Source organism: Dipteris shenzhenensis, chromosome 9 (assembly GCF_047967505.1).
Source record: "Dipteris shenzhenensis isolate YYH24624 ecotype China chromosome 9, Dip_SZ_1.0, whole genome shotgun sequence".
Lineage (NCBI taxonomy): Eukaryota > Viridiplantae > Streptophyta > Polypodiopsida > Gleicheniales > Dipteridaceae > Dipteris > Dipteris shenzhenensis.
The window spans coordinates 43248142-43261675 of record NC_141604.1 but is presented as its reverse complement, the minus strand read 5'-3'; the positions used below and the strand labels follow the sequence as shown (position 1 = coordinate 43261675).

At 45.4% G+C, this 13534-nt stretch overlaps 1 protein-coding gene across 1 annotated transcript in view; it reads right to left on the bottom strand.

Annotated features, from left to right (window-relative positions):
* The window catches only part of LOC147898677 (uncharacterized protein At5g01610-like), a 52243-nt gene extending 39564 nt beyond the window's left edge, over positions 1 to 12679 (bottom strand). Inside the window, exons 1-2 of the mRNA XM_087379003.1 lie at positions 12572 to 12679; positions 12391 to 12541 (exon numbers count right to left, since the gene is read on the bottom strand). Coding sequence (XP_087235129.1) covers positions 12391 to 12477 — 87 coding nt within the window. The 5' untranslated portion in view covers positions 12478 to 12541; positions 12572 to 12679. The remainder of the gene's footprint in view (positions 1 to 12390; positions 12542 to 12571) is intronic.
* Between the last annotated feature and the right edge of the window lie 855 nt (positions 12680 to 13534).

Here is a 13534-nt window from a genome sequence, read left to right as displayed (position 1 = left end):
AGCAAGGGGCTGCACAATAGTCCAACTGAAAGCACCCTCTACATCAAGAAGGATGGGGGGGATATTTTAGTCATCATTCTTTATGTAGATGACTTAGTGCTCACAGGGTCAAATGAGGATAATATTGCAGATTTTAAAGCTGAATTGCAGACCACTTTTGACATGTCAGATTTGGGGCTGCTACACTTTTATTTGGGAATCCAGTTCACTCAAGAGAAAAGTGGCATCGTTATGTCTCAATCCAAGTATGTGCAGAAACTCTTGGACACATTCAACATGCAGGATTGTAAGCCCATAGCTACTCCCATGGAGCCGGGGCTGAAGCTTACAATGCAAATTGATGCCACACTCTACAGTCAGGCTGTTGGATGCCTCATTTATCTCTACAATACACGACCTGATATTCAGTTTGTAGTTTCTCAGGTGAGCAGATATATGCACAGCCCAAAGACTATATATTGGCAGGTTGTAAAACGTATCTTCCGTTATTTGCAAGGTACAAAGTCTTTTGGCTTGATGTTTCCCAAGGGGGGTGACTTGCAGATGCATGCCTACAATGACTCAAATTTGGGCTGGAGACTATGACACTAGGCAGTCCACAAGTGGCAATTGTTTCTTTTTGGGCAAAGCTTGTATTTCTTGGTTAAGCAAGAAACAGTCTACAGTGGCTACCTCCTCATGTGAAGCTGAGTACAGGGCAGCTTTCACAGCGACAGTTGAATGTGTTTGGCTGCGTCGTTTATTTGCTGATCTTCATCTTTCATAGGAGGGTCCTTCTCCAATTCTCACTGATAGTCAGAGTGCTATTGCAGTGGCAAAGAATCCAGTGTTTCATGCTCGCACGAAACACATTGAGGTTCACTATCACTACGTCAGAGAGAAGTTGAACACACTCTGCTCTCTCTCCCTTAGCACTCACATCTCTCTCTTCCCTACTCCCTCTCCATCTCTCTCTCTATTTCCTACCTCATTCTCTCTCTCCTACCCCTTCTCCTTCCTTCTTCCCCTCTCTCTCTCTCCTTCTGCTAGTCTATCCCCCTTTTCCAACTCTGTCCCTACCCCTTTCTCTACAGAGAATGCAAATACAGCATATGCTCTGATGCAAGGACGGATTAGTGGGTTTTAATACAGCTCGGGAAACAAAGGTAATGCGAGGGAAGATTTTAAAAAGGCTAAATGGTTCGAAAAACCAGCAAAATCAGTCTTTGTTGCAGGCCAGAGGCATGGACAGCCTTCGCTACAACTTCAGTTGTCTCTTGAGGAGAAGCAGGCACTGTTTGAAGCCCACAGGTGTTACATTTGCAAGAAGGAAGGCCATAGAGCCCATGAATGCCCACATCGGGAGAGCAAGTCTTTTGCATAAGAAAAGCATGAGCATAAGGAGGAAAAGAAAGATGACCCAAGGGGGAAAAAGCCAAAGCCGAGTGCTGGTCTGTTGCATGATGTTATTGGCGGCACACATGAATCGGAGAAAACAGAGTTATGCAGGGCTTGGGGAAAGATCAGGGATCAAAAATGTCTTATTTTCTTTGATCCGGGAGCACGAGCGAATTTAATTTCACCTGAGCTCACAGCAAAGTTGGGTATACGTGCAGAAGATATGGGAGCTCAATGTGAAGCAAACATGGCTAATCCCGAGTTGGTCACTCCCGTCACTCCAATCATTGGGAAGTTGCGGCTGCACTTTCAAAACTATGTGGACACAGAAGAGTTTTACATTATGCCACTACTTGAGTGTGACGTTTTGTTGAGGATGCCATGGTGTTACCAAGTTGGAGGTGTGCTTGACACCAGAAACAAGAAGCTGGCACTTACTCATCGGGGCAAGACCCATGTTCTTGATGTAAAACATAAGGGAGAGTCAGTCCCTATTGTATCAGCTTCTGCTATTACAAAATATAATGAAAAAGCATCTTTCAGCTTACTTGATTTTTGCAAAAGAGGGTTCTTTGAGTGAGGAAAGTCCCAGCCTTTCAAAGCTGGATAAAAACAGGACAGATTTTCTTTTGCAATTTCAGGATTGTTTTTCTAATGCTTTGCCACAGGAATTGCCACCTGAAATGCTGGAGGATAAAGGTATTGATGTGATTCCAGGTAGCTCACCACCCAACAAGCCTCCGTATCGGGTTAGTGCAGCCCAACAAGAGGAAATCATGAGCCAAGTGAAGGAGCTGCTGGAAAAAGGGCTGATACAGACAAGCTCCTCTCCCTATTGCTCTCCAGTGCTTCTTGTGTGCTTCTTGTTCATAAGAAAGATGCGTCATGGCAGATGTGCATTGACTATAGGGCTCTGAACAAGGTCACGATCAGGATGGATTCACGTGCTCTCCTAGACCATATGTTTATGGCCAGTTGTATATCATTGTATATCATTGGATGGGTTATTCATGCCCTGTCTCTTTCATTGTTATTTGCTGTAATTTGGAGCAGCAAACCATTATGTTTGCTGTTTCAAGTGGGGGGTATGTCACGGGGACGTGAATTTTGTAAGCAAATAAGCTATGATTAAGTTTGTAACCAGTTTGGCCATGGGGATTGGCCTAGAGGAGCGGTGAGTTCCTAAAAGCCCGTAGTGTTAACATCTAACTGGACACACTGGCTAGACCTAACTGTTAGAATCAAGGCATGGCATCACTTTGACCTCGCAGAGGGGTGCGACGAAGCTCGGAAGTTTGGCCCCAGATAGATTCACAAGTTTCATGTGGGAAGAGGGTTAAAAAGGATTAAAAGGTTGCCCCTAGACAGTACCAATGTTTGTCATTGGTTAGTGGGGTTAGAGCCTTTAAAAGTTGCCCCTAGGAAACCAACGTTTCCTTAGTACAGGGGGTTAGGGGCATTAATGTGCCACGTGTCAGGCATGCAGCCCATCGGCTCCACTTTTAGCATCTCCTTCCTAGTAGGGCAGATGGAGTCCAGTTCTAGAGCCTATTTCTAGAATTCGCCATCTCCTTCTTCTCCATTTGCTGCGCCAAACCTTCTCCAAGTTGCTGGTTGCTATCTGTTGGCTGTTTTTCTATGTTTCCTTGCCCTCTAGCCTTGTTGCATGCAGTCCAAGCCCGGAAGCATCTTCTACGACTTGCTGGAGTCCAACCTAGCACTGATTTGCAGCTGTACAGCAGATTTCTCAGGCTGTACAGACTGATAAACAGTCCGTACAGACCGTACGGACCCTCTCCAAGCTGTGGGGACTGTGCACAGATTGTACGGACCTTATTGCAGGCGTCTTGTGCTTGCACGCAGCGCGAGGCTGGTTTTTCTTGCTGCGAATTAGGGTTTCTGGCTGCGAAACTCTGTTTTGAGGTCTTTGGCATGGTTCAGGATACCATGGGAACCTGTTCTTGTGAGGAGCAGGTGTTTTTGGTTGCAGCCCGTGCTGTGGGCGCTCAATCCCAGATTTCCAGCCCAGCTTCTCTTTGTTTTCACTTTGGGATTTACTTCGGGCTTCTCTATTTGAGGTTCTCTACGGGATTCCCTGGGTCTGTTGCAATCACCCAGTCACAGAGGGTGAATCTAGGTTGAGACCAGGTTATTGAGGTCAAAGGATATGCCTATGCCTTGCTCTAGCAGTTGGGATGCACAAATTGCCAGTTTGTTCCATTGTATGCCTAGTGTGGACTAGTGAACAGTGATAGTGGGATCAATTCAGGGTGCGCCCTGGTTGTAAGTTTGCTATTACTTTTCACTAAAGAAGAATAAAGAAATACCGCAAGGGGCGCCAAGTGTTTGGGGCCAATCGGTGTCGATGTGTGATCATTGAGCAGGCACATTCTAGCCTCATCTGTATTTTCTTTTATGCTATTTGATGTGGTGTGGTGTTTAATTGGGTGCTAAGTGGCTGTAATTGACGGTGTGATCAGAGATAGTTGTGATTTACTGCCCTTTGGGGTTCCGAAGGCCGGTTACAATAAGGGTTAGAGATAGTCAACAGCTGATTGGGTCCATGCAGCCACGGGGGGGGCCTCCCCCAATATAGGGGAAAGTTTGCTTTAAACATGGAGAACTGAAATACAAAAGACATATACCTAGATGAATCCAAGAACATTCCCAAACTCATCCTCTAAAAACACAACATAGTGCAGCTTCAATCTCATGATAGTCACTCACAAGGTTAAAAACCATAAACTCCATCATGCATAGCAGGGACTGGCTACTATGACATCCCCACTGACGTCATCAACGCCCAACAGTGAGTGTAGACCATAGTATAAAAATATGCTCTCACACATACAAATCCACACACCCCCACATGGCACTCTGGAGGTGAAGGGCAGACTCAGCCATGATGAAGGCTAGCACTAAAGGAGAAGGCTAATCAAAAGGTAGTCCAAAATCTCTTCATTCAAGCTACAACTACTTGTGAAGTCTAAACATTTTCATTTTAGTCTCTCCCCAACGAGCATCTAAATCTAAATCTAGCTGATAGGGCAACGCACCATTTAAGATAGAAAGAATTATCACAATACCAGCAGGCCGCAACTTGGACGGAAATGAAATACAAAAGACACTCTTCTAGAGTGCACGGAAATGCAACTCTGAAGAGAACACCTGTGAACACGTAGAGCAGACCCAAAGACTTGAGAAAGAGATCCATCCAATAACCAAGCCTCAATGCGATGTTGTAAAACACTCTGCGAGGCTAGTGATGAGTCTAGTGCTGTCCACGGGCATGTAGGGTTACTGCGTGAGTGAAAGAGATGAACTGCGAGATGCGAGGACTGAGAGGGCTGAGATATAAAGCTGAGAAACTGAGAAAAAATCTGATTGAAAGGAGAGATGAGAGCTGAAAGATAAACTGAAAGAGCTGCTGAAACAGACTGCTCAAACCTCAACCATATGCTGTCCACCACCCACCTGCTTGCTGCGTGGATATGCTGGAAGAAATCATGAACTGATGGGAGCTGATTTGTGGCTGATCCTGGTCTTGGAATGACGCGGCAAATGCCTCGAACTAGCTGAGGAATGGCAGAACTGAATGAGGCTGAAGGGGGTGGCAAAAGCCCCTTATATAGGCCACCCTGTTAGAAATTACCCAACAGAGGGTAAGCACAACGGAAGACTGATAGTAACACCCAGGAGCTCACACAGTGTGCGTGTGGGATGTGCGTGTGGGATGTGGAATCACAAACTTCTTAACTTATGTGCATAAAATAGATGTGCAGACTCATCAATAGACAATGAACCAGCCAGATAGAGAAACCACCAAAATAATATATTTCCGTCCAAAACTATGGACACAATACAAAAGAGATAGATCCAGATGTTGGAAAGGTCACCTCCCCATCTGTAAGCCCCCATATGAGGAGAGCGTGGGGGAGGGAGACCTAGGGCAGAAGATGCCCAGAGGAGTGAAAGAGAGGGGGCTGCCACATGGGCAGCACCTCACAGCCAAGAGTGAAGAGATGGCTGCCACATGGACAGCAGCAAGGTTGTCATGTGGGCAACACTGCTCAAGAGCATCCTGGAGAGCCTCGAGCGAGGTCTTTGGGCTGCGAGTATCTGCAGCAGACGTGAAGGTGGACAGCACAACTGTACGGGCCAGTACGGAGGGCTGGAAGCAAGGTACGGAGCAGATGCACATGACCAGAAGGCTGGAGCAAAGGCGCGGTACAGGCAGATCAGGAGAACAGGGTAAACAGGCGCTGACATGGCAGGTCAGGAGCGCAGGTGTACAGGGCTGCATGGGGCCTGGTAGAGCAGCAAATGGGGCTGCCAGTGGGCAGTGGCATGCCTTATATAGGCTGGGCCCCTGCCTTGATTGGAGGGCCAAAAGCTCTAAAAGTGTGGGCCAAAGGGCCCTAGTTTTGTGAGCCCTTAAAGGGCTGGTTGGGCTGAGCCAACCGGGTCGGTTGGGTCAGCCAACCTGGTCTGTCCAGTCGGCCCAGATTGGGACAGACTGGTCGGATTTTCGACAAGCCCCTAGGCCTATAAAAGGAGGGGCTTCATGCCCCATTATTCATCCAGCATAGCCAGCAGTTCCAAGGCAGAAAGGAGCAGCAGGGAGCCTACTCTCTGGGCCTGTCTACAGGAGGTGAGAGAGTGCAACAAGTGCTGCAGACTTAGCCAGGAAGGGGCTGGACCTTGGCTGTCTTCTAGGGCAGCAAGGTGCTGAGATCATCATCTTCTGGAGCAGCCATTCACAAGCAGGTTGGAGCAGTGGAACAGAGACTTGTGTGCTGCAGACAAAGCTTGGCAGGGGCTGCCCACCTAGGCTGATTCACAGGCAGTAAGGTGGAGAAGAACACACTAGACGGAAAGTCTACAGACGCTTGAGGTGGGAGCACGCGGACTCGAGTCTAGAGATAGCCAGCAGATAGGAGAACGACCTTGTGGTAAGATCAGAGGACCACACCATTGGTGGGACTCTGGATCTATCTCTCTTGTATTGTGTCCATAGTTTTGGACGGAAATATATATTTTGGTGGTTTCTCTATTTGGCTGGTTCATTGTCTATTGATGAGTCTGCACACCTATTTTATGCACATTAAGTAAAGAAGTTTGTGATTCCACACCCCACACGCATACTGTGTGAGCTCCTGGGCATTACTATAAGTCTTCCGCTACGTGTACGCTCTGTTGGGTAATTTCTAACACCAGAGTCCCACCAATGGTGTGGTCCTCTGATCCTACCACAAGGTACTTCTCCTATCTGCTGGCTATCTCTAGACTCGAGCCCGCGTGCTCCACCTCGAGCGTCTGTAGACTTTCCGTCTAGATCCCTTCCACCTTGCTGTCTTTGCACCAGCCTAGGTGGGCAGCACCCTCATCTAAGTCTGCAGCTACGGTATGCTCTCTTCTCCTCTAGTGATGAGGCCCAAGACAAGCTCCCTGCTGCTCCTTTCTGATGGGGCTTTTCTGCTGCTCCAAGTGATGATAAATGAGGCCAAGAGCCTCTGCTTTTATAGGCCCCAAGGGGCTGGCAAAAACACTGACCAGCCTGCAGCAAACTGACCGACCAGTCTGTGGCTGGTCCAGCCCTATAAGGGCTCACAACCCGGGGCCTTTTGGGCCCACACTTCTAGGGCCTTGGCCCTCTTATCAAGGCAAGGGCCCAGCCTATATAAAGGCAGGTCCCTGCCTCATGGCAGCCTCTTTTGCTACTCCACCAGGCCTCATACAGCCCCGTACAGCTTTGAAGCCTGCTCTATACGCATGCTGATGTCAGCACCACCTGGTCTGCACAGCCTTGTACCCTGCTCCGTACACTTGCTGATGTCAGCACCACCTGTGCGCCTCTATCCGGGGCCTGTTCCTTTAGGGATCCTCCTCTATTGGCTGTGAGGTGCTGCCCATGTGGCAGCCCCCTCCCTCTCTCTTCTCTGGGCATCTTCTGCCCTAGGTCTCCCTCCCCCACGCTCTCCTCATATGGGGGCTTACAGATGGGGAGGTGACCATTCCAACACACCCAACCAGCCCACTGGCCAGCCAAAGTGGCCGACCAATCAAGTTAGTTGGCCGACCTGGTTGGCTGGCTGGTAGGGCCGGTGAAAGCCAATCCTACTAGCCGACTTGGGGGGCAGCTGAGGCTGCCTATAAAAGTCGCCTATTCCAGCCCCTTCCTTAGTCATTAGGCCAGCCTTTGGGGGCCCACCTTTGGTGGGCCCTTCGGGGTTCCTATCCTAGGCTAGGACATCGACATAACTAAACCTAAGATGGAAACGGTAAACTAGTGAGTTCTCCAGTGGGTACAAGTGAACAAGGAACTGATCTATTGGCTAAGAGAACTGACCTATGTAGCTCGTGCATGATTGTCCCTAGACTAGGCTTCACATTGGGGTCACGGCATACGACAAAATCACCTAAAACAGGATCTACTATTGTACATAAGCACTTAATGACGATGCCAATGTGTCACAATGCACAAAAGTGCAAGGGCGCATGTGACCACAAACATCAAGTGCATAACTAGCCTAACCTTGGGTTTTGGTTTGGGTTAACGCCCATTCCCGGCCTTAGTTTCCTCAATTGCTGAGAAGAAATGTGTTGTCGATGCATTCACACACTACACAACACTAGGTCCAGAACAACCCGGCTAGACCCTCCTGAAGGTATTTTATTCCTTGAAAGAGTTACTGAGTACAAGCACAGACTCAACTCTATGTCTCCATGTCACCAAAACATGAACTAAATGAATACAACCAAGGTGGGAGGGAGTCAATGCCCAAAACTAGCAACTCTCCCTTCACCACAACTAGAACTAGCTACATGCCATGAGGTCCCATGGTCACATGCTGCACATAGCCATGGCACCCAATAATTGTTAACTCTTGCATGCAAAATCAAATTTTAGAATAATCTTAGCCTTTATGTTCGTCCCTAACATGCAAAACAATGCACACACATTAATTCTTTGGTTGACTATGGTCAACCCTCTTTGACCATGATTAAGGACTTTGACCAGCAACCAAAATTCCTTAATCATAGTTAATCTTTCTCAAAATACTCTGGTTGACTGAAGTCAACCCTCTTTGGCCGAAACCAAGTTTCTTTGACAGAAGAGTAACTTCTTCGACCAAAGTCAATACTTCGACCAACTAAAATAGCTCTTTGACCACAATCAAATAAAAGGTCAACTTTATTATTTACTTGGAATATTTACAATGTGGTGATGTCCCCTCGGCTTCTAATCAATTGACCTCAACTGAAAAGCCTCCTTGTAAAGATGCAAAACTTGTGGACAGCATGATAGTAGGTCTTCATCCATCCACTTGGCACTCCATGCCAAATAGTTATTGAACTTGACAAGGTACTTGTAAGACCTGCCCTGGGGACCTTTGTGTACGGTATGGTGCACAATATATTCGGGTTGGAGGATCTCCTCCAACGGATCCACCTCTGATGACTCTTTTAAGATAAACTCTAGAGGCTCGGGGCCTTGATAATCTTTTTAGAAGACTAACAAGAAAGGCATTGTGAATCTTGTAGTGCTCTGATAGCTGTAGCCTGTATGCTACCTCATTGATTTCTCTATGACCCGAAAGGTTTCATAATTCCTCGTAGACAACTTGGCATAGACTTTTTCTTTGCCCTTTACCTTGCGAAACCTAGCTTTCTCATTTTAAAAGCACCTAATCTCCTTCTTTGAGGTCCAGTTGTCTCTTGCTTATCTGCAACCCTCTTGTGCTTTTCTTGGGACCTTTCAATAGGTGTCCGCACTTGGCTAACAGCTGTTTTGAGGTCCCGTATATACTGATCAGCTGCAAACATTTCATCTTTTGTTCTTAGGATCAGTGGTAAAACAACCTTTCCATAAATGACCTCATATGGGGCTTATCCTGTGAAACTATGAACTGTATTGTTATAGGTCAAATCCACTAACGAAAGATACTTTTCCCAGTCTGATTTTTTATCAGCCACAACATTTCAAAAGGTCTAATACTGTGGAATTTGCTATCTCACTTTGACAATCTGTCTGGGGATGGAAAGCAAAATAAAAATTCAAGCTCGTCCTCATATTGTCAAATAAAGCTCTCCAGAATAGATTGGTCATTCTGGGATCTTGGTCACTAACAATGGACTTTGGCATACCATGGAGCTTAAAGATCTAGGCCAAGAAAACTTTGGCCTTGCGTACCAGAATAAATGGGCGTGTTTGCTGAATCTGCTATAACAATCCATATCCCATCATTCCCTGTCTTTGATCGTGGCGAATCAAATATAAAGTCTATTGCTATGCTGTCCTATGGTGCTTGGGGCACAGGAAGAGGCATCATAGGTGCCTTCCGTTTGGCATACTTAACTTTTTAACAAGGCATTCTGTAACAAACTTATGTATATTCCTTGCACATGGCTGGCCAGTAAAAATCTCTCTCCAGAGCTTTAGTAGTAGTTGCAATCCCTCTATGTCAAGCATACGGGAGTGCATGACATTCTTCCAAGATTTTCTGTCTTATGTCTCGGGTAATGCACAGGCAGTCATCCCTCATTAGGTACCCATCTTTTATGGAATATTGACTTGTAGACTGCCCCTCCTGCATTTGCTGCGTTATTTTCCCAAAGTCTAGGTCACTAGCATATTGCTCTCTTATCTCTTCAAGATCCCTGTGATAAGCAATGGTAATATTAATGACTTGAGGTCTTCGAGATAAGGCATCTGCAACTCTATTCTAGGCTCATGGTGTATGTACAATCTGAAAATGGAACATAGACAGTAGATCTGCTCATTTCATGTGCTTCTCTGAGAGCTTAGTTTGTTTTAGGAAATACCTCAGACTTTGATGATCAGTTTTAACAGAACATCGGCACCCAAGAGATAACGTGTCCATGTGTTTATGGCATGTATTATGGCTCTCAAAAATCCCCATATGCCTTTCAGCATCTCGTAATCTTCAGATTTCATAAGCCACCATGTGACCATCCTGGTGAAGAGCAGCTCCAACACACTATCTACATGCATCACAATCCACATCAAAGGGCTTGTACAGATCATGGACAATAAGAATTGGTCAACTTCCTGTCTTTTGTCGCTAATCGCATCTAAAAGCTGCATTCTTCTTAGTCAGATCATGAAGTGGAGCAGCTATATCAGCAAAGTGCCTGATAAACCTCCTATAATAGGAACTGAGGCCCAGAAAGCTACGTACTTCATATATAGTTTTCAGCTCAATCCATTCTTGAATGGCTTGTATCTTAGCAGGATCCATTTGTATGCCATTCTTGGAAATGATATGCCCCAACTAATAAATCTCTTTCAGGAATAGCTCTCTTCTTCCTATTGCATAGAGCTGATGATTAGTTGAGAAGATGGATGCCTGCGAGGTACCTCAAAAGGCATTGGAAGCTACAAAAAACACTGGATGGCAGGTAGAACAGCTGTTGATATACAAGAGGATGCATGTGAGAGTTAATGACACTGAAGATGCTACAAAAATTATGGCAAGACCTAGGGGCAAAAATGCAGTTCTACAAACAGTAAATTAATCCAATGGACAGGCTATGGGATGCAAAAACACCTGGGGGATGCCGTATCAATGTTTAAAAGGCATCTCATATGCAAAATGACAATATTTCCAACATAGTATCCTATATGCTGCGTAAAGACTTGCACACCTTTTCCATTTAGTGGGTTGGTAATTCTAGTATTACTTTTGTCTTGACCATGTCTGTGGCATTGTGTCAACACATGCCTTCATGAGGCCATTGACTTTGTGTAATTAATTTGTTTGCAACTTAGAACCCAAGGGGTTCAAAGCCTATGTCTCATCAATCCCCCCCACCATAGACCCATATATTTGGATGCCACAATCCCTGATCCACCAATCTAACGTACAACATTGCCCGCTGCAATTTGATTTTGCGCCAAGCATTAGTGCACCACAATCGGTATGCAAGTCCTGCAGTAGGACAGCTCACAACCAGCACAGATTGCCATGTGTCAAAAGCACAAAGCCCTAATTTGTTCGCATATTCAGTAACCAATGCCTCATCACTACTGACACAGTTATTGCATAAGGGACGTTTGTTATCCAAGCTTAAGCACAGCACATTCACGCTAGCACCACGCTACAACGGTATGCTCCAATTGATTTTTGCACCAGCACCAAGCATTAATGTGCCACAAGCCCTGCGCTGACAGCCGCCACAGGTTGCCATATATCAAAAGCACAAAGCCCTAACTTGTTCGCTTACAAGGGAGTACTGCCTCATCATTACGGACACTATATTACAGAAGCGACGTTTACATTCACGCTAGCACGTCCACTTTACAGAGAAACCAATTCGGGTGCACACCAATACTTTTCAAATAAAGACGTGGGCCAGAAATACTAATACATTGACTAATATCTGAGTCAAGTATAGTATATCGATTTGCCTACCCGTTAATGGATACCAATGGTCCAATTGCATGTTGGTGAGATCATCTAGCATATTAGTGTCAGTGTGACCTCTAATCATCATCCGCTGACGTCCAACCGTAAAGTGGCAAATTAAAATGATGACAACCATGCAAGTCTCTTGTACTGCACTGCTTAAAGGGCGAATTGCTTTTCTTGCGGAAATTTCCCAAGAGTCCTAAACGGTCAGCTCTTGTTTTCCTTACCTTGATCGAGACATCCGCTATGCTGATAAGTTCTGTATTTCGTCAATGCGGGAAAGAGAGCAATGATTCACTCTAAAACTTACGGGCACGGAAGATCGTTAGATGCTTAGAAAAAACATATCGCCAGCTTTGGTCCGACAAAAGTATTCTCCCCGACCTGACAATTCCGTGCGTCGATCCGCGGGGAATGCGAAAGAGCGTCTTGCAGGCAATACTAATAGCGCTGGTTAGATGAAGGGCAAAGTGGGTTCCCGAGAGGAATTCCGAAAACTGGGAGGCGCGAGAGGCGACGTGTGAAAGGAGCGAGAGAGAGAAGAAACGACGAAACAACAAGGAGGAGGGGGAGGAGGTACATTGACATCGTCACCGAAGGAGGAGAATTCCTGCTTGACGCGGCGGGCAAGGAAGAAGCTACTGGCCTTGGTGAGGATGGCGTCCATGGCGATGCAGAGCTATGGAGGAGAAAGGTCCGTTCTTCTTCTTCCTGCAGCGAAAGACGCCACACCAAATTCAACAACCACCAAAAAGGCAGTGTGAACAGAGTCTTATTAAGACTACGTTAGCAAATCCCAGTTTCTCCTTCACTATTCTATCAGAATATCTTTTCTCTTTGGATTTTCCTTTGCCCATTCCCAATTTCCATATTTATTTCTTTGACCATTCCCAATTCCCATATTTATTTACCTAGCGTTCTCCGGTAGGCCCCCTAAGGGGAAAGACGGAATGATTTACATTAACAATTTTTTAAATTGAACAGAAAATTAGAATTGTATGCTTTTTGTTTTTTTGCGTTTAACAAGCAAAGATATGTTTTTATCCACGAGTTTTTACGCTATTTGAATAAAACATTCATGATTGACATTAATCTAAGGACTCAGATTTGTAACGGCTAAAATCAATTTAGGGACTCATGTTCGTTATACGTGACTCAAGGAGATGGAAGAAAACCGAAGAATATGATTTCTGTAAGTTTTGAAAGTCAAGAAAGGGAAATACCTTACTATAAGTTAAGCAGGCAATAGTAGGTCCGAGCAAATGTCGTGTGTTTTTAAGCGTTCCCTTCTTACGAGTACCTCAACACAAAAACAGATAAGAATTTAGAATATGCAAAAGCAAAAGTTAACAAACAAGGTGAAATTCAAAACATATATATGCATGTATATAATATACTTTATATAACCACACATAGTGTGGGCGAGGAGGTGGCGTGCTTCTTTCCCCAAAGAGTTATAATTTGAGGGAACGAGCCCTTCCCCATGCGTCGAGATTGGAATCGCCAAGAATATTAGCGCCGAGATTGAGTATCGCAAATATGTAAGAGACTGACACATTACCTAAATTTCAATGGGTGTGTTTTTATTCCAATTTAACCATCCAAAATCGTGTACGCACCAAGTATGTGCGTCTGCTTCACTTTCTGAAAAGATGCAAAAAACACATTTGAAATGGAAACAGTATTAAAAAACAGTATTATTAAACAACAAATCGTTAGTCTAG